Source organism: Quercus lobata, chromosome 9, assembly GCF_001633185.2.
Source record: "Quercus lobata isolate SW786 chromosome 9, ValleyOak3.0 Primary Assembly, whole genome shotgun sequence".
In the NCBI taxonomy this organism is placed as follows: domain Eukaryota; kingdom Viridiplantae; phylum Streptophyta; class Magnoliopsida; order Fagales; family Fagaceae; genus Quercus; species Quercus lobata.
Window position 1 is genome coordinate 14,685,873 of NC_044912.1, and position 19,162 is coordinate 14,705,034.

Below are 19,162 nucleotides of genomic sequence, written 5' to 3' on the forward strand. Positions count from 1 at the left end.
CAGATTCTATACCATCTATTCTGCGCTGGCTTGTACATTTGTGGACTCATTTGTCAAATGCATGCATACGAAGGCAAGCACTTTTTGTTAGGCTTAACTTATGAGCAGTATTTATTACACATATGTTAATATACACACTTTTACACACATGCTAAGTTGGAAATTACACACATCAATGCACACACTTTTACACACTCAAAGTTAGAAATCGTGACTTCAAGTCACAATTTCAGTTGTTATTTCGAGTGTATAAAGGTGTGTGCAACAAGTTTTTGCCTTAACTTATTACTTATCCAAATGAATTGTGATAACCTGGGTGAATTTACATGGATGCCCGGGCAAAATGTATTTCACGAACTTCATGTTCAAATTTTAATTCCTTCAATTGCTCAAATTTTTTTCTTCCAAACATGTGTCCCATCTTGATACAGAAAATACTTTATGACAATCACTGGATAGCCTCTACTCCATTGAGCTACATAAAAACTTAACCCGCCTAATTGAAGCACTCTTCTACATAAAGACATCATTCTCCTAAAACTAGATCTTCTTTAAGTGAACCGCATAGCCAAAATCTCCACCATTTATATCACCAAGTCCTTATCTTACGTAAAACATTGCACATGGTTGAAGACCCACAAAACCACACAAAATGTAAAACAAGATGAAACTGTGAAGAGACCAGTCCAATGGCTCCAATTATATCAACAGTGTATTACTGACAACATGTTGTTTATAGAAAGTACTCTTTTATGAAATGGGGACACTATTGAGTTACAGTAGGAGAAGTTGCACAATGTTTGGGCCAGGGAAAGACAGAGATATCTTCACCAAACATAGTAGAGGACATAAGGATAAGGATCTCTAGCTACTATAATGAATGCTTGCCAACCAACAAAAGCAATGTGAGTGTCTAGCAGTCTATCAACTGTATCTAGTGAAGATCACAAAGGCCTCCACAGCCAAGTTAGTGTGCATTTGTTTGCACTTTTAGGAGCTGAAAACGCCCATATTACAAAAAGCAGAAGAAAAATTGCATTTGACTCAGCCCAAAACGTAACTTTTTGATAAAAGTTGCACTTTGGGCCTAGGCAAAAAATGCGTTCAAAACGCGCAATATTTATGGACCGTAGGAGGTCCATAAATCAAAACGCGCATGCACGTTTGAACTGTTACTGTTGGGTTGATGGTGAATTACGAAAATACCCATAAAAATTCCAGTTCTCTTACGCCTGAAGCCTCACGCCCCTCATCTCATCTCTCTGCTCTCCCTTTGCACGAAGCTCCTCTCACGCCTCCCATTTCAAGCATAATCAAAATACAAACTCAAAAACATAATCTTAAAATTAATCAAACCACAACAATAAAAGCAAAAAAAAATTTGCTCTCATAAAACTGATATAATTTAAACAACAAATCTAAAATCAAAACAACAACAACAGCAGATCAAGAACAGAAAAAAAAAAAAAAAAATTAGAACAACAATAAATGATCAAGAAAAAAAAAATAAAAAACCGATATGACCCCTGGTTGCATGCACTCCGTAGTGAGGAGGAGGAGTAGCGGTGGCGGTGTGGTGGAGCAAAGACGATTTCTCCTCTCTCCATGCATGTCTGTGTGTATTTGAACTTTGAAGATAATGACACCAAAAAGGCAAGCAAGATTATGGAATCAAGTATCACAAAGAGAGCTAGAGAATTTATGGAATCAAGTAGGAAAAGAAAAAAAAAAAAAAAAGTAGAAGAAAATGAGAGAGCCAGAGAGTTTCTGGAATCAAGTGGAAGTAAAGGAAAAAAAAAGAAGAAGAAAGAATGAGGGAGCTTCTGGAAAGTGGAAGTAAAGAAAAAGAAAAAGGAGAGGATGTACTAATGGACAATGGTATACGTGTGTGGTGGACAAAATGCAAGAGAAAAAAAAAAGAAAAAAAAGAAAAAGAAAAAGAAAAAGGAAAAGAAAACGTATGGATGAAAGAAAGGCAAAGAATTAGAAATCACAATTTAAAAATATTACCACAATATTTTCACAATAAATTTTAAGTAATTAGCTAATATTGGTAAGTAAAAATATAATTTCAGTGGTGGGTTCAAATTAAAATTAGTAACAACTTTCCATATAAGATTTTGTTATGATTCTTGTGAAAGTATTGCAAAAAATATTGTGGATGTAACACTTTTTGTTGAACAATATAATTGTTGAGAATGAATAAAAAAAGAAAAAATAAATATTAAAAAAGAATAAATTTGATCACAAAATAAAAATTAAAAAAATGAGTAGGCAAAAAATAAATGTCACTGTTGATTGTTCAAACAGTACAAAAATTTGTCTAACTTGTTAGAGATGCTCTTATATATACATTGTCCTTTTTGGTAATTTATCCCTCAAACTGCCACTTTTATAAGTGTTAACCAAACACACAATTTTTTTAAAAAACACTTTTTAATAACTTTTACCAAACACTCAGTTTTTTAAAAATACACTTTTTCATTATGCACTTTTTGAAAACTCCACTTTTTTATTATGCATTTTTACAAAAAACTGAACCAAACTCACCATAATTCTATCAACTCATGTGATTTTATGAGTTACTTTATTTATTGGTGACCATAACAAATTAACAGTAGTTCATTCATCTAATTTATTTCTCTATTTGTCTTTAACATACAATGACGAAATTCGACAAGGTTTTAACTTTTAATAGTCAGGTTACGAAAAGAACTAACTTTGTATGTTTACAATTTATTTAGGATTGAAAATGAACTTTTCAAAGTTCAAGGGCTATAATAAAATCTGACCCAAATTTTGGTTACCAATTATATTTTTTTATTTTTTATTTTTTTTTTCCATTCTTAAAGTATCTTGTTAATGCAACTCTGCTTCGCATTGGTGCGGACCAGAGCACTCTGCAAATATGGCAAGATACCTGAAAGATCCATCAGGCTGGCTTCTTCTGCACACACTGGATGACCTACAGTCGAAGAGTGTGGTGAGAAGAGATCTATGTGGCTCTCCAGCTATAAAAATTTGCAATTCCTGCATGAAATTTTCAAAGTAAGGGTGAAGCGGTGGTAGCGGATATGCTGGATTCTACCAATACTTGGGTCACAGATGTGGTCAGTTAAGACTGCCAACACACAAGCAATTAGAAACTTTAATTACTAGTTTGCTCCTCAACAAATATAAACAGAAACACACATTAATATACATCTGTGTGAGTATATATATGTATGCATATAAGTGTATACACACGTCTCCATATGTATGATAGGAGACAAAATAAAGCCAAAAGGAAACAGAAAAGTATGAAAACAAAAAAGAACGAATTTTCAACTCAAGAAAAATCTTTCTATAAGGAAGTCACAGCCATAACAATTGTAATCTGTAAGACTAAATTCTTTAACTTTATTGGAGTGAGGTAAAATATACATTCAAAGGAGAGTAAGATTTCAAACCAACTTTAGCTTACTTTTAAAGTGTAAAATTTACATCATTAAGACAATCAAATCAAATATAACATCTGTTTTTGCAGATTTCTGTGAATTATTTGACCAAGTTTACACATTTGGTGGCAGAATCTAATGTACTGCAGTCTCATTTTAGCACAACTTCCCAAATCGGAATGTGAGGACTCTGAACAAGAAGGATGATCACCTGAATAAACTTACATGACTGCATGAGCAACTACTTGAAACAATAATTTTCCAGATTGATACAGCTGACAAGATATGTAAAAGTGAAATGTATTAGTTTGACTTCAACAACTGAAACCAATTTAGATACATTAGGTATTAAACAAATTTTATAGAATGAATTTGTGCATAATGTATTAGTTTGACTTCAACAACTGAAACCAATTTAGATACACCGGGTATTAAACAAATTTTCCAAATTCTCAACCATTTTCACCACTGCATAAAAATTTATGTATACAGACTAAAATATCTTTGACAAGGTACAAATGGCTGAAAAGTTTGGATCAACTGTACACTAAAACCTTGTAGCAACTGTCCTAAAAATGTTCACAGGACTCCACTACTCCCCTTGAACTCCCCCCCACCCCCCTTTTCCTGCCGGCTGGCTCCTTCCTTGTTTTTCATCTAAATTCCAAGAGCCTTGATGTCTTGCTAATGATATTGATATTTCCATCCCATTCTTTTTTTGAGGACTACTTGTCCATTCAAATTTATTATTATTTATGATACAGTTTGTACATATACAGAACTAAAACATGGTCACTGCCTTAATTAAACCCCCCCCCCCCCCCCTCTCTTGTTCTGCCACACAAAGAAGGGAAAAAGACAAATTTAAGACTCTTGGATGCCTGTAAAAGCAACATCTGCACATATAATCTCAGATACTTGCCCTTTACTGGATAATACCTCTTGAATGAGTAGGAAGTCATTCAAGAGTCAATGAGTCATGTTTGTTGTTTAATTAATACACACACGTGCACACACCCAAAAAAAGAAGTCATGCTGTTGAAAGTTCTACATTTGGAGCTCATACAAGTTGATGAAGGCTTTAGAAGCTAATTCTTTTTTCCTGGATGCCTTTGAACTTTGGAAATTTAGATTGCAATTGTTTATAATTTCAAAATTCCTCCAACTCCCCCTTTGCTCTTTTTAAGGCATTTCTCCCATTTACAAAGATTCCAGGCTCATTTTGCACTCTCAATAATTTGTACTTATAAGGAAAAACAAGAATAACTCATCCAAAATGTAGAGACACAGTATGTATGTACCTCTATGCACCTCTGCATTTGTACATGTTATGAATATATGTGCCAGTGTCAAGCTACAGTAACATGTAATTCTTAACTATCTGTGCAAAATCTTCTGACTCAAACTCTGCATTCCACAGTCTAAATTTTCTACAAACTACTGTATTAAGAGCATGTTTTGTCTCATGTTGCTATTAGAAGTAAGAATTATCTCCAAAGGGACACTGCAGAACCAAATGAACTTAAGGGATAAATAGATAATCAAATCCTATGAAGATTCAGACATTGCATCATCATTATTGAGTTAACTCCAGTATTACGGAGGCATCTAGACCAAGATCATAAAAAAATTCTAATAGTAAAGCAAGTTGAAAGATAATACAAGGTAATGTAAATTACTTTCGGGAAATGGATGTTTTACCTCACCAGAAGAAGCCATGAAGGTCATTAAACAAGAAATTGATCCTTTATGACCTCCTGTGTACCGTCGCACAAGCTGCAAGAAACTAGTATTATCACAGAATGAAAGAAACACTCAATCTGAATGTGATAGACCAACAACATGAAAAACAGCCAACCTTCCATGTTATCATTGAAAGGACTCTTATGACACCATCTGATCCACCAAAAGCAACAATTCCACCCTCTAAAGGATCATGTTGCCTTGAAATAGGAATTGACTACAACTAACAATATGCAAAATAATCATTAAGCCACAAGCTTTATTTCAGTCACTCGGTTAAATGGACATCCTCTGCATCCAAAGTTTCAAGGCAATCATCATCCTCATCACTATAATCAGAGCCAGCGTCAGAAACGATATCTGAGTCCAAATCATCCTCCCCTTCCCTATCTTTTTTAACATTGTCCCCAACTGCAAAACTTTGAGAACCATTCTCCACAAACTCATTTCTAACTTGTACCATTTCATCATCTTCTCTATCTCTTCTATAATTAACTAATTCTCTATCCACCTTTGCCTTCCTTGGACTCAACAACACCAAGTCGGCCAACTGCCTCCTTGCAATATACAAATCATTTGGCTCAACCAACTCACCCCTCTTATATGCCTCCCTAAGAAAAACCGTATGCAGCTTCCCTAGATTCCCCCTTGTCGAAATATAAAATATCCCTTGATGCTGAAGAAGAAACTCCTTCAACCTCTTTGGCAGATTCATCGCCATCCTAAAATGCGCGATCCTCTCCAATGTAATCTTCTTCTCCACTGTCAATGACAACAACTCGTGAATTGTTGCCACCGCCCTCTTCTCCATACGCTTCTGCGCCTCTAAAGACCTCAAATCATACCCCGAAACATCCTCATAAGGCGACCAATACGGAACACGTTGCCATTTCCACACAGCAATCCTATAATACTTACCAATCTTAAACCCAGGCGGAAAATTCACAATAAACGAAAACCTTATATCCTCGGCATCAACACCTTTCTCTCTGTACTCTTTCTCCCTAGCTTTCTCTATAGCACACACAGCTAAACTCTCGTCTCTCTCAACAATCTCAATGTACTTATTCCTAGTTTCTTTAGCATCAAATAATCGAAAATACTGAGGGTACTTGAGAATTACCGAGTACTCGAAATCGTCAGGCAAACCCAACTCTTTCCTAGCAATCCTCACGTGTTCAAGGCGCAATCGACCCGTGTTGGACATCATTATGAGCTTCCGGAGGCGGGTCACAGCGTCGGGGACTTGAGCAATGAGAGCTTGCTTTTCCTGTTGAATTTGCAGAACGGCTCTCCGGGTCAGTCGAATGTAGAGGATTCTCTGAACCGGGTGCTCGTAAATCTCGAAAACGTGAGGGAACTTGAGGACGAAAGCGCCGGCTTCGTGTTGTTTGAAGCCGAGGCGGCGAGAGAGGAGGTCGAGGCGAGAGATTGGGAGGGTGTGGTTGAGTTGGGAGAGAATGAGGTCCTGAAATTTCAGGACTTTGCGGGTTTTCTTCTCGACTTCCATGTAGTTGTCGTAGCCATGGTCACGTACACGCTGAAGCTTTTTAGGGATGGAGGTGGATTGAGACATGGGTCTTGTGGGAGTGACATTTGAGAGTAGGGGTTGAAGGGTTTTGGGAATTGGGGTTTTGGGTCTGAAGGCTTTGGTGGTTTTGGATAAGAGGATGATGAGCATTTTTCAATTTTGGGGGTTTTAGGGTTTTAGGGTTGTTAAAAAATAAAAGAAGATAGTGAAACGTTGAAGTCCTGGACCTGGTTTCGGTTTCTCTGGGTGTTAAAAAACAAAACAAAAGAAGATAGTGAAACGGCGCCGATTCACTTCACAGGGTTGTTAAAAAAAGAGGCATAAAACGACTACGTTTTATGGCTAGGCTTTCACTTTTCACATATAAAAATAATGCTCTATTTTTTATCTCAGTCTCCCACAGAACGTCTCTCAAGTCTCACTCTCAGCAGCAGTATAGTGCTCACTGCAACAGCGCCGGACTATCGATAACTAGGAAGCCAGTTTTTATTTTCTCAACACCACTTCGTCTTTCTCTAAGTTGCACTGAGTATTGATGGTTTTTTTTTTTCTTTCACAGAATATTGATGTTGAGGGAGACTATTCTCACTTTCCCAGTGTTCACTCTTTAATGGAAGGCCTAAAGTGTGCCACGTCCATAAAAATTCAAATGACTTAACTCTTTAACTTCAACTGGGGTTAACATTATTGTGAAAAAGAAAAATGCATAACAGAGATGGACGTTGAGAACACAAACCAGATTTGATGGGGTTGCAGTTGTAAGGTAAACATGGGTCTGGTAGTTCTGTGGTCACTGGGGCTGGTGGCGCTGGCAGTGGTCCTTGCTGGTGACCCGATGGGGCCTGGTTTGGAAGATGAGCTTGGGGATCTTTCCCCAAATTTGCTTTGATTTTCGGCCAGATATGGAATAATTTTGGATTTAAGCATGGTTTGATTATTTGCATATGAATTTGGATTTCAAATGTTGAATTTGGATTACTTATTCTGCTCATAGGTTTCTTAGATTCACAAAGGAGATTTACTGGGCACTTCTTTTTTGGTGGATCAAAATGTCAGGCCTGATGAAAAGAAAAAAGAAAAATTTAATGACTTTTTGTATTTTTCTAATGACTTATTACAGGTTATAATGGCTTTCACATTTAATTGTATGATTGTATCTGATTTTTCAATTTTTCTCAAACAGATGTATGGAATCGAATGTGTTACAAGTTTTAACCTTGACATTCAATTGGAAATGTAAGACTTCAAAATGCTCTAAAAAAACTGCAGTTGTAAAGAAAGATGCAAAAGACCTGGGAGAAATACCATCCAATTTACTTCATGTGATGTTCAAAGTGTATTGGCCTAAACATCAACTTGGGAGAAATGCCAATCAGTTGATCAAAGACAGAATCCTATTTGTGGGTTATATGTTCAAATGTGCAAAGTCTACTCAAATTTGTATCTTGTTAAGTGTTCAATGATAATGGTGTAAGATTATGTAATGATAGTTAAGTGTTTGTGAGAGGTGCAAGGATAATAGCTTCCATATATGTTATGTAATGACAACTTGTGTGTTATATAATTATGTAATGTTTATTTATAAAAACAAATGCAAATTTGCATAGGAATTGAATAGTATGCAATGTGGACCCGTGTGTGATAATTGTCTACAAAATATTGGTTGTTTGCAAATTTTTGTTGACAATAATAAAACCCAAATTACACAATAAATTATAAATAGGTACAAAATTTTGATTAATGACAAATTGAGGATCATAATCTGTATAAATTGTACAAGCTGCAGAAAATTTTATTAAAAACAAAATTGCTCATGATAACATCACACACGAAACACTAGTACAAGCTACAAACCAATTGGCATAGTATAAACAACCATTAGAGCACTTAGTCACAACAAGTCCCAAAGATTACAAAACACAATCCTAAACTAGAAAAAATTGCTCAAAATTATGAACCATTATTTCTCTCCGCTGGCAACACTTCCTTGAGTTAAGGGACCTCTTGCATCATCAATTTTTGCGGTTGGAGTTTGTAACACTTGCAAATAAACCTTTTTGACCTGATGGAGCACTAGTACAGGACATCTACAAGAAAACAATTACACATTACACAAAAGAACTATATCAAGCAATTGTCATATTTTTCTTATGACTCATCAAGAAATCTAAAAAAGAAATACCAGGGCATCAGTAAAAAAATACCAAGGCAAACTTCATAGTCTCTAACTCTATTATCTTTATTTCAACATGCTTAAACTAATGTTCTATTGAAAGTGTATATATAATATATCCAGTATGCCGGTGTATTAAGTGGTTTTTAGTCACAGTTCATTTTGTTCCTTTAGCCATAGCACATAGGTAAGGTTTTTTATCATCTTCCAATGGGGAATTGAGTGCGCTATCTCCAAGGATGCACGGACGCGGCTCCCAGGCCGGCGTACCCGCGTCTGACGCGGCGGGACGAGGCGACGCGGGAGGGACGCCGCAGACCGCGCGTCCGTCCCGCGTCGCGCCACGTGGCGGATCCCGACTCGGGCCGACGCGGCCAAAATCGGGCCGAATCGGTCCGTATCGGCCAATATCGGCCGGCGACCGATACGGCCGATACGGCCGAAACAGGCCGGAATCGGCCGAAACAGGCCGAAATCGACCGTGAAAATCGCCGGAGAGGCCGAAATTCTGACCTCAGATGCGGTTCTTGCCTTATTCTTTCTTTGTTTTGTGAATCAAGTATATTAATGTGTTTTTTAAGAATATTTTAATAGTAAAAATATATAGAAAATATAAATAAAAATATTTTTAATAATTTTTTAATCGCCGAGTCCCGCCGCACCCGCACCCTACTTTTTCAAAAATTGCCGAGTCCCGCACCCGCACCCGCACCCGAGTCCCGAAACGCACCCGTGCTTCATAGGCTATCTCTTTCTTTCATTAATCACACATTTTGGGTATATGTGTAAGTCAGTGTGTACTCAATTGCAAACGGAAAGCACATATCACATAATCAATGGGACAATTTATCAAACAATTGGAATGCAAAAGGAATGAACCTAAGCTGTGAACTTTATTGACCATGGAATCCAAAAGACCTAATACATAATTCATTTAATCTACATCATTCCATCAAAATCTATTTACAGTCATCATAGAAATCCACATGGGTATCGAAAAAACTAGGAAAAAAAAATAGTGGAAAATTTTCACATAGCTGCAAATTTTCATCTTCAAATGTAAAAATAAAGAGAAAAGTGGACTCACTCCATTCATTACTTGAAAAGATTTGTGATTATTTGTGACTTGAAGCAAAACTTGATCAAATTTTGTTGGAAGAACAACATACTTCCTGATCTTTCTCTTACTAGTATCATCGGGTGAGATTAGAGAATCCAGTTGCTAGGAACAATATTATACTTCTTTGATCATTCAATTGCTTTGTTCTATGTTTAGCATCCAGATCCAAGATTCCAAAGAGACGAGGTTTTTTTTTTAAAGTAAAGCGGTAGCAACGCAGTATTAACCTTTACAGCTAACCCCGATTGAACTTGCTGAGTTAAGCCAGTTGGATTTTAATTGATTTGGCATGCTTCAAACTTCAGATTTATTTCAAACGAATGCTATCCATAAAATGGACACTCCATTTCAAATAGAAATGGAGAGGATCTAGATCCACTGTATTTTTATTTCTAAGGATTTTAAGCTACTGAGAAGAGCTACTACCTAAGTGACCACTGGACATTTGGCTTTTTGTTTGTTTTGTCTTAATAGTAGCCTAGTGGGTTTTGCATTTGATTATGAATTACACGTTGCCAAGTTAGTCTTTAAGGTAGTATAAATTGATTGTAAAGCATTTATTTGGCCAAATTTATTAAGTTATTGTTACGGTCAAAGTTGATTGTCCGATTGAGTAATGTCTAAGTAGGAAAAACATTTTTAATAGTTAAACCGATGAAACCGATCACGAAAAACTGAACCGCTATAAGTCAGAAAACTGACCCTTGGTAGTGTGCATCAATTACGATTATGGGGACACTGATTTTTATCGATTCGGTGATAAATTTAGGAAAAAACCGCACTGACCGAACCGTGCACACCCCTACTACTATGAGAACAATGAAGTAACTACTGTAACTTTTACTTTTTGAAAAACAACTACTTGATGTGAACCTGAAAATAACTACTCCCATATGGTAATTTATAAGAAAAAGTCACCCTATACATGGATACCCAAGAAGTGGACCCATTAATCTGGAGCGTGATGTGAACTTAAAATTTGCAAAGATTGGTGGGTTCCAGTTAGCTCAACTGGTAAAATCTTTGATGGTTATATAAGAGATCTGGGGTTCAATTTTCGCTTACACCAAAAACTGATTGATGTCTTAATTTGATGATAAAGAGCTAGCGGACGACATAAGTTAAAACTCTCTCCAAAAAAAAAAAAAAAAATGCAAAAACTACATAATGGGTCTATGCAATTTTGAGTAGTGTCTCCAGGACATTAAATGGGGAAGCAAAAGGAATTCATGCATAGTCCTAACTCCTCTCCTGTGATGCCATGACAGTGTGCATCATATATTCATACTAGTCGCTAACCCATGCTATGCATAGGAACCTACCTATTTGTGAGGTAAACTAAAATAATTTTATAAAATCTTAAATTGATTAAGAAACTACATCATTGCATAATTTGTTCTTATATGACTTTAATTTGTGTTACAATTTGATGAAGAAGTCATTACTTGAACGACTTACAAAAAGTATTAAAGAATCAGATGATTCACTGCTTAGAAATTATTGATACAAAACAAAATATATATGACTACACAACAGAGAAATATAAGAGAAAGATATATTATCATCAAAAGAATCATAAGATTTGCTTCCTATAAATTTTTTAAACAAAACAAAATACATATGATTACACAATAGAGAAATATAAAAGAAAAATTGATTACTTTCAAAGGAATAATATATGGTATAATCATTGAAATCTACTAAACATGTTTAAATATTGCAAAAACTAACACCAATTCAAATGTTAAAACTTCAAAAATGCCAAAAAGGGTATATATTTAAAGAATAAGTTATTTAATCAATTCAAAAAAATATGACTATTCAAAAGAAAAATATATGAAAAAGAAAAAAGTACACAAAAGAAATTTTAATAGACAAAAAAGAACAAAACTTTTGAAAGACGAAATTTTAGAGAGAGAGGTGATGATGGCTCAAACTTAAGCATCTTTAAAAAAAAAAAAAAAAATACCATAATGATAATGTGGAAGGAAAGCATCTGATGTGGCTGCAATCTTTTCTATTTAAGGTAGTAATTCACAATGCGGCCTGTAGTGATATTCCACCGAGATATGGCTGAAGTGTTGGCCATGGCCATGGCTGTGGATTGGAGATTCTCACAACGTGTGGCTGTGGTTGCGGCTACATGGCTAGGGTATTCTTTTTACTAACTTGGAGAAGAGGAGTTAAGTTTTATATAGGGATGAGAGGGCCGATGAGTATTGATGTTTTATACAATTACAATGCAGAGTTCAAGCTCAAATCAACCTCAACCTCAACCTCAACGTTGAAGATAAAGATAACATTAATTAAGCCTTTTCTTTTATCAACACAGATATATAAATTAAAGATTAAAACATATATCTAATAAAGTTTTACTTAAACTAAACTATTGTAACACTTGATAAGATAATTACACGTTGAAGAAAATAATAAATATATATATATAAGATATAAAACCTAAAATAAAAAGAATCTAAAAAAAAAATATATATATATATATATATATAGTGGTGACGTGAAAAATTGTGGGAGTTTCAGAGTTTTCAGTTTTATATATATATATATATATGTGTGTGTGTGTTTGTGTGTGTATATATGGAGTTTCAAGATTTCAGTTATATATATATATATATATGTGTGTGTGTGTGTGTGTGTGTAGATGAGTCACAAAATGTAAACAAAGCACAGTGTGATGTTTTACTTTTGGGTTGATTAGGTAGGATTTGGGCCCTTGGCGGAATGGGTTTTAAGGGGATTTCATTTTGGTGGGTTGGTTAGTACTAGGGCTAGTGGGTTAGTGGATGGCTCAGCCCAATATGTAGCTTTGTTTTATGAATATAGGTAGTCCAAGATGGTGGAAGCTGTAGTTGTTTAATTGGGTTTTTACTTTTTCAGGGCTTTTTATTGATGGAAAGGAAGGAGATTCGTCAACTGCTGAGTGGCTTTTGTGTTAATGATGACACTTTCTTTGGACTTATCATAATGCTTGTTCAACTACAAATAGATGAAACCCAAATGTATGTACCAAGCCCATGTGTAAATTTAAGAGAGGAGAGTGGGAGTTGCGGCTTGGAGGTCAAAATAAAGATTTTTGTTCACTTATTTTGGGCTTTATGAAAAGTCTTTCAAATGGAGTCTTTCTTCACTTATTCTTCAGGTCTAATGTGCAAACAAACTGAATGCAAGAGGAAGACATTATTCTTGCTTAAAAAAAAAAAAGTCATGCCCCTTACCTCAAATCTATATATATTAATACTCAAATCCATATATATTAATACTCAAAACTTAGACAAATCCAATTATATTCTAAATTAGATTTCAATTGGAATCCAATTTTCCACCACATGTCCATCTAAGTTTTTAATTTTTGTGGCAATTAAATTATTAGGTGCAAAAATTGAAAAGTCTAAAAAAAATTAAATTTTAAATTACATATATTTTTAATATGAGAAATCATTACATATTTTCGGGGCTACACACTAGTATGCAGTTAATGGTTAATTATTGTCCATATTTCTTTAATGGGTCCGTTTACAGGTGCCTTGAGACATTTGTTAATTGACTATTTTAAGAAAGTTTTGATATTATTTTTATGAAAAATATTTTAAAAAAATTGTAAAAAATGACAGTTGCTTTTTTTCTTTTCCTGTAAGAAGTTTCTAAAAATATTTCTTAAATTAATATCCTTAAGGTATCCGATAATTTTTTTCCTTCTTATATTTGTGGCTCCCCTTATAAAGACAAACCAAAATCAATCAAATTATCTTGTTTAGAATAAAACAAAATAGCTCAACCTATCTATACAAAAAAAAAAAAAAAAAAAAAAAAAAAAAAAAGAAAGAAAAAGAAAAAGAAAAAGAAGAAGCTCAACCTCCAATAAAAATCACTAATTCATGCAAAATATTTTGGAAAATCCATTGTCTAAAAGCTTCTAGATATTGTCTAGCTTATGGTGAAACTGAAACTCACTCTTACACGTTAACATTTGATTATTTTAATGTTAGAGCGACGGATTGTGTGTTCACCACGTAAGTTGAAATCGTGTTATGAAAACACGATTTCAATAAAAGTGTGTTTTCAAAACAATTTTAAGATTTCAAAATTATAACTGATGAAAACACGATTTTAAGGTTGTGCATGGATAAGTGCAACTAGCTGTGTGTAACCAACATTAATGTTAATACTAAATATACAAGGGAAGGATAAGAAAAGCAATGAATACATAACTTACCTCACCTTCACCAAAAAACTCTCTGCGGCCATTGAATTTCAACACAAATGCTCTCTTTCTTACATTCAGCAGGTACAAAATTAAGCCTTCCCCTCATTATTCAGCACTAACAGGACATTATCTTTCTTCCTCCTCCCTTGATTTCAGCCATCTCTCATTTATCGTTCAATAAGGTGAATTATTAACTATGATTTGCTTACTCTCACCTCTCTGTTTATCATACCTATATGGCAGGAATAAAAGAGTGCTTGTACCTACAGATCATGCATGTCGGTGTGAATTCTTGAGATTGACCTCTTGTTGACGTGTGTGATTAAGATAATTCTCTCCCTTTCTATTTCACTTTCTTTATCTATTGTGAAATATCTCTATTTGATATTGCTAATTTTATCTAATAGCTTGAATTTACAACTGAATATACTTAATTGATCATCAATGGAAATATTCATTTAACCCCACTAAATATATTTGTTTGTCCTTACTAGTATAGTAGATTACATATTTCCTCACAATTATTTATATGCTTTATAGACTAAATTACTTACAATTAGGAAACACAATTGTATGCTAATTTATGAAAAATGAGACGTGTGTGTGGGTGACAAAAAGACCCAAACATGTAATCTAATTGTAATGTCTAGTATTTGATGATATGAACTATAAAGTGACAGAATTTTCTTGAAACCAAGCCAAGCATCATGAGTTCCTTAATCTTGTCTGGCTTTACCTTTCATGTCCTGAGATCAACTTTTCATCTTCTTTGTGTTTGTTTGTTTTCTTATTTGTTTGTTTGTTTGTTTGTTTGTTTGTTTTTTTTTTCAATTGCACAAAATGATAGAATGATTGTGACTAAAAAGTAACCTGTGACTCAGTTAATCGGTTGAAACAAATGGCCTTCGATTGGAGGAATCCGACTTAAATTCACATCGTAATTTGTTATGAACATAATTTTTTGGTTGGTTACTTTAAGGGAACCAAGACCTCTTAGTTTGATAAATGGACTACTTTGAGAGAGTCCAAACCTCTAAAATGAAACTTCCACTTAATAATAATATTTCTTAGCATATTTTATAATTCACCATCAAGCTGTATAAATAGTTAGCTTTAGAGGATAAAGCTAACATTTAATCTCAAAACAAACCTAATCTTTATCTACTATAAGTAGATAAGATTTATTTAATATTTCCTTCTTAATTTTACCCTTGTCCTCAAGAGTAGGCTTTGGAAAGGCTCTCTCTCTCAAAAACCATTTTCAAGTTTAACTTGATGCCTTTTTTTCCTTCTCTACGACTTTCCTTCTTCTTGAATAATAGGTACCATAAAAATGCTTCTCCTCCAAAATGATAACTAGTCATAAGAATTTCTTCCTTATCTAGTTTCTGGGTGTTTGTGACTTTGTGTTCAACGAACCACTTGTGTGTTGACCATTTTGTCCTTTGAGACATCTTGATTCAAATTATATAAATCTTCAACTTGATCACCATCCTTACCACTCGCTAGTTAATTACGACCCAGACCATTGGGACATTTTGATTACCAGCTGTTATGGTCTCAATTTTTATATTGGTTACATCAAGAGAACTAAGACCTCCAAATTTAATAAATGGACTACTTCGAGGGAGTCTTGACCTTCAAGCTAGACTAGCTAACAAGACATTTATAACTATCCTTAATTCATTGTCAACATTTGAATTAATACAAGACAGACTACCAAATATATAAATATAATACTATAATTCCTATAATTTGTCAATAAAACTAATCATATTCCAAACAATTCTCACTAGTACTAATTTAAATCAATTAAACATATCTCTATCATTATTAATCTAACAATTTTAAACTGCTTCTCAAAAAAAAAAAAAAAAAAAAAAAAAAAAAAAAAAAAAACAATTTTAAACTAAACTAGACTCCTAACATTCCTCTCCTCCAGAAATATCCTTGTCCTCAAGGTTCCTCTTCTTTTTCTTCCTGCACCATGAAGTATTTCTCCTTTTCTTAAATGTCGGTCTTTTAGATTTTATCTGCTTTCCTTTCCCACATTCTTCAAGCTTGCATTGAGCTTTCGAAGGTAAAAGAAGTAAAGCGATAAAGACTGGACTTCTTTTTATTGTTTTGTGACCACACTCCTCCTCCCTTGGAGACATTTTTATTGCTTTTTGGTTGCAAGGACCTAAAATCCTTGCCACTATGGAGGGAAGAAGCTAAAAACCATGGAGATGGAGGAGTGGAGTGTAAATTCTGCGATGCTTCAATGACACCGTTAGAGTCACATTCAAAGATCACATATATATTGGAACCTGTGGAATACTGCCAGTTTGATAGCTTGAAATACAGTATGTGCTTCTCCTTGAGCATAATATTTCTCAGCATACCACTCAAAAACTGACTTGTGTCAAACTCACTTACACAATCCCATCTTCACCTTGTACCTAAACATCCCCTTTTGTCTTTCACCGTTGCCTCCAACTTCCGGCTATTGCCGCCACCAGCTTTTACATTCATTGGTCGCCTACCACCTCAACCAAACGACTGGCACATGTTTGGCAAAGACCCATGAAGGTGATAATGTCCGATAACTTTGTTAGTCTAACGAGTCTTAGGAATTTGAAAGACTTGTTTTGAATGAGAACCAAGATTTGGGAGGTCTTGTTCCTCGGTGGCTTCATTCACTCACTTAAAATATGAGCTATCTCCTATACTTGTATTTTTGGAGAAGCTTCTTGTGTTACATTTGAGTAACAAACATTTGTTGGTCCCTACCAGGCTACCACACAAGATTGCAGAGACAAGTGACAAATATGTACTTGTTGGTCGTGACTTTAAGTGTATATATGGCCCATTGCAGGTGATATGGTCCCAATAGAGGCACATAATTAGCAGGGGGCGGCTCCACATGTTGTTTCAGTGGTTCACCTGACTTGAAAATTATATATATATATATATATATATATATATATGGGCACATAATTAGCACACCTGGATCACATACCAATCCGGTTCAAAATCAAACAACAACACATATCTATCCATCTCAAAGCAACAATAGAGTTTAGAGAGTTTGGAGAGAAACTTTTATGAATCTCATCTTATTTTTCTTCTTCATCTAACTATTTCGGTATTTTGACTCTAAGATTATGGAGTGCATCTTTATGTATTGTGAGTATCTCTCTTTATTATAAATTTGTATTATATATGTGTGAGTATGTGTTTAATACTAATTGTGTATGCTATTTTTTATTTTTATTTTTGTTATAAGGTTATTTGTGTGTGTGTGTGAAAGTATGTGTATAGTATAAATATAATATAAATTTAATTATATAATTAGAAAATACAAATGGTTTATTACACGTGTATTGTTATAATAACTTTTTGTTATAAAGTTAGTAATTCAAGAAAAAAAAATGTTAAAGTTAGTGATTGTTTATGCATTTAATCAGTTAAATAGACAAGTGTACAATTTATGTATGGATAATTGTGGTTGTGTGGGTCAATAATTAATGTAGTGCTAGTGAGATGAGTTTTGTCATTTATCTATATTACTATTTAAAAGGTTTCCAAATTGTCAAGTCATGAATTCTAAGTTTTGGATATCCCAAAATATCTACTTATAAAAAAATAAATAAAAAATAAGGATATCTCAAAATATCCCTCCTTGCTCACTTAGATGTTTTTAAATAAGGGAGACAAATTTATAAAATAAAAGCTCATAATTAAAAACCTCTCACTAAACCCATGTTTTGAACAAACGCACCCTATTTTCCTTCTCATCTCTTATCATTTTTTAAATTTAAACATACACTCTCTTTTTTCTTGCTAAACTAGCTATGATACTAAACCCAAAATTATTTATAAAAAAAAAAAAAAAAAAAACCTCATTGCATGCGCAATGCGCGTGTGATGAGGTTAGTTAGTTTAAAATTATTTTATAAAAACAATGACATAGATATTGAAAAATGCATAAAAAATAAAACTTTTATATAAACTTAAAAAAATAAAATGGTCACACCTACACACATTAATAATTGATAATGAGCTATCATATAACAATTTCAAAATGTGAAAACTCATAAAATAAAATTTTAAAACTTCATGTATTTGCGCGCTCATGTGTGTGTGTTTTTTTTGTCCATAACTTGATATATGAGAAATGCTAATAAGTGCCCTTAAGGCACTTGTTAATAATCTATTTAAAGAAATTTTTTATGATAAATGAAAAAAAAAATTAATACTTTGACAGCCTTTTTCATTTCCCATAAAAGTGGTATCAAAACTTTTCTAAAATAGATTATTAACGAGCGCCCTTAGGGCACTCGTTAGCATGACCCTATGATAATCAAGGGTTTGGAAGTGTCCGCCAACAAGATTAATTAATGTAAATTTATTGTGGTATCTTGGTGTTTGGAAACCTCACCAATTTTTTTCATTAAATTTTATTGGTGTAATTATAATGTGAATTTATTGTGGCATTTTGGTGTTTGGAAATCTCATCAATGTGTATAATTAAAATTTAATGGTGTAATTATCAGTGTGGCTCCATGAATTTAAATTACTTCTAAAAAAAACCTTAAATTAAATAAAATTTAATAATAAAAAAACTTAAATATAGTACTCTTAGGATACTCATTAATAATTCATTTTAGGAAAGTTTTGATACCACTTTTATGGGAAATGAAAAAAGCTGTCAAAGTATTAATTACTTTTTTTTTTTCATTTTCCATAAAAACTTTCTTTAAATAAATTATTAACGAGTGCCCTAGCATTTTCCATTATCATAGTATCGCTCGTATTTGTAACACTAAATAAATACCATTCCTATCCATGTAATGTAATCTCACAAAAGTCTCTCCCCAAAGAAAAATATCATATCATACTCATTCTCCCAAGGCTCAAATAGCATGGCATGGTTCAACAGTCTTCCCTTTAT

The 19,162-nt window shown here is 33.9% G+C and overlaps 1 protein-coding gene across 2 annotated transcripts; it reads right to left on the reverse strand.

Moving 5' to 3' along the window:
• Window positions 1-3,420: 3,420 nt before the first annotated feature.
• LOC115960121 (protein ROOT PRIMORDIUM DEFECTIVE 1-like) lies at window positions 3,421-7,299 on the reverse strand. Of its 2 annotated transcripts, XM_031078836.1 has the most exons (3): window positions 5,296-7,299; window positions 5,139-5,213; window positions 3,421-3,712 (listed from the first exon to the last, which is right to left on the reverse strand). In XM_031078836.1, exon 1 carries the CDS (start codon window positions 6,859-6,861, stop codon window positions 5,449-5,451), a length of 1,413 nt encoding a protein of 470 aa, XP_030934696.1. In that variant the 5' UTR covers window positions 6,862-7,299; the 3' UTR covers window positions 3,421-3,712; window positions 5,139-5,213; window positions 5,296-5,448. The 2 variants fall into 2 exon arrangements, with proteins under 2 accessions (XP_030934696.1, XP_030934695.1); XM_031078835.1 differs by having other exon boundaries at window positions 5,139-7,299.
• Window positions 7,300-19,162: the final 11,863 nt, after the last annotated feature.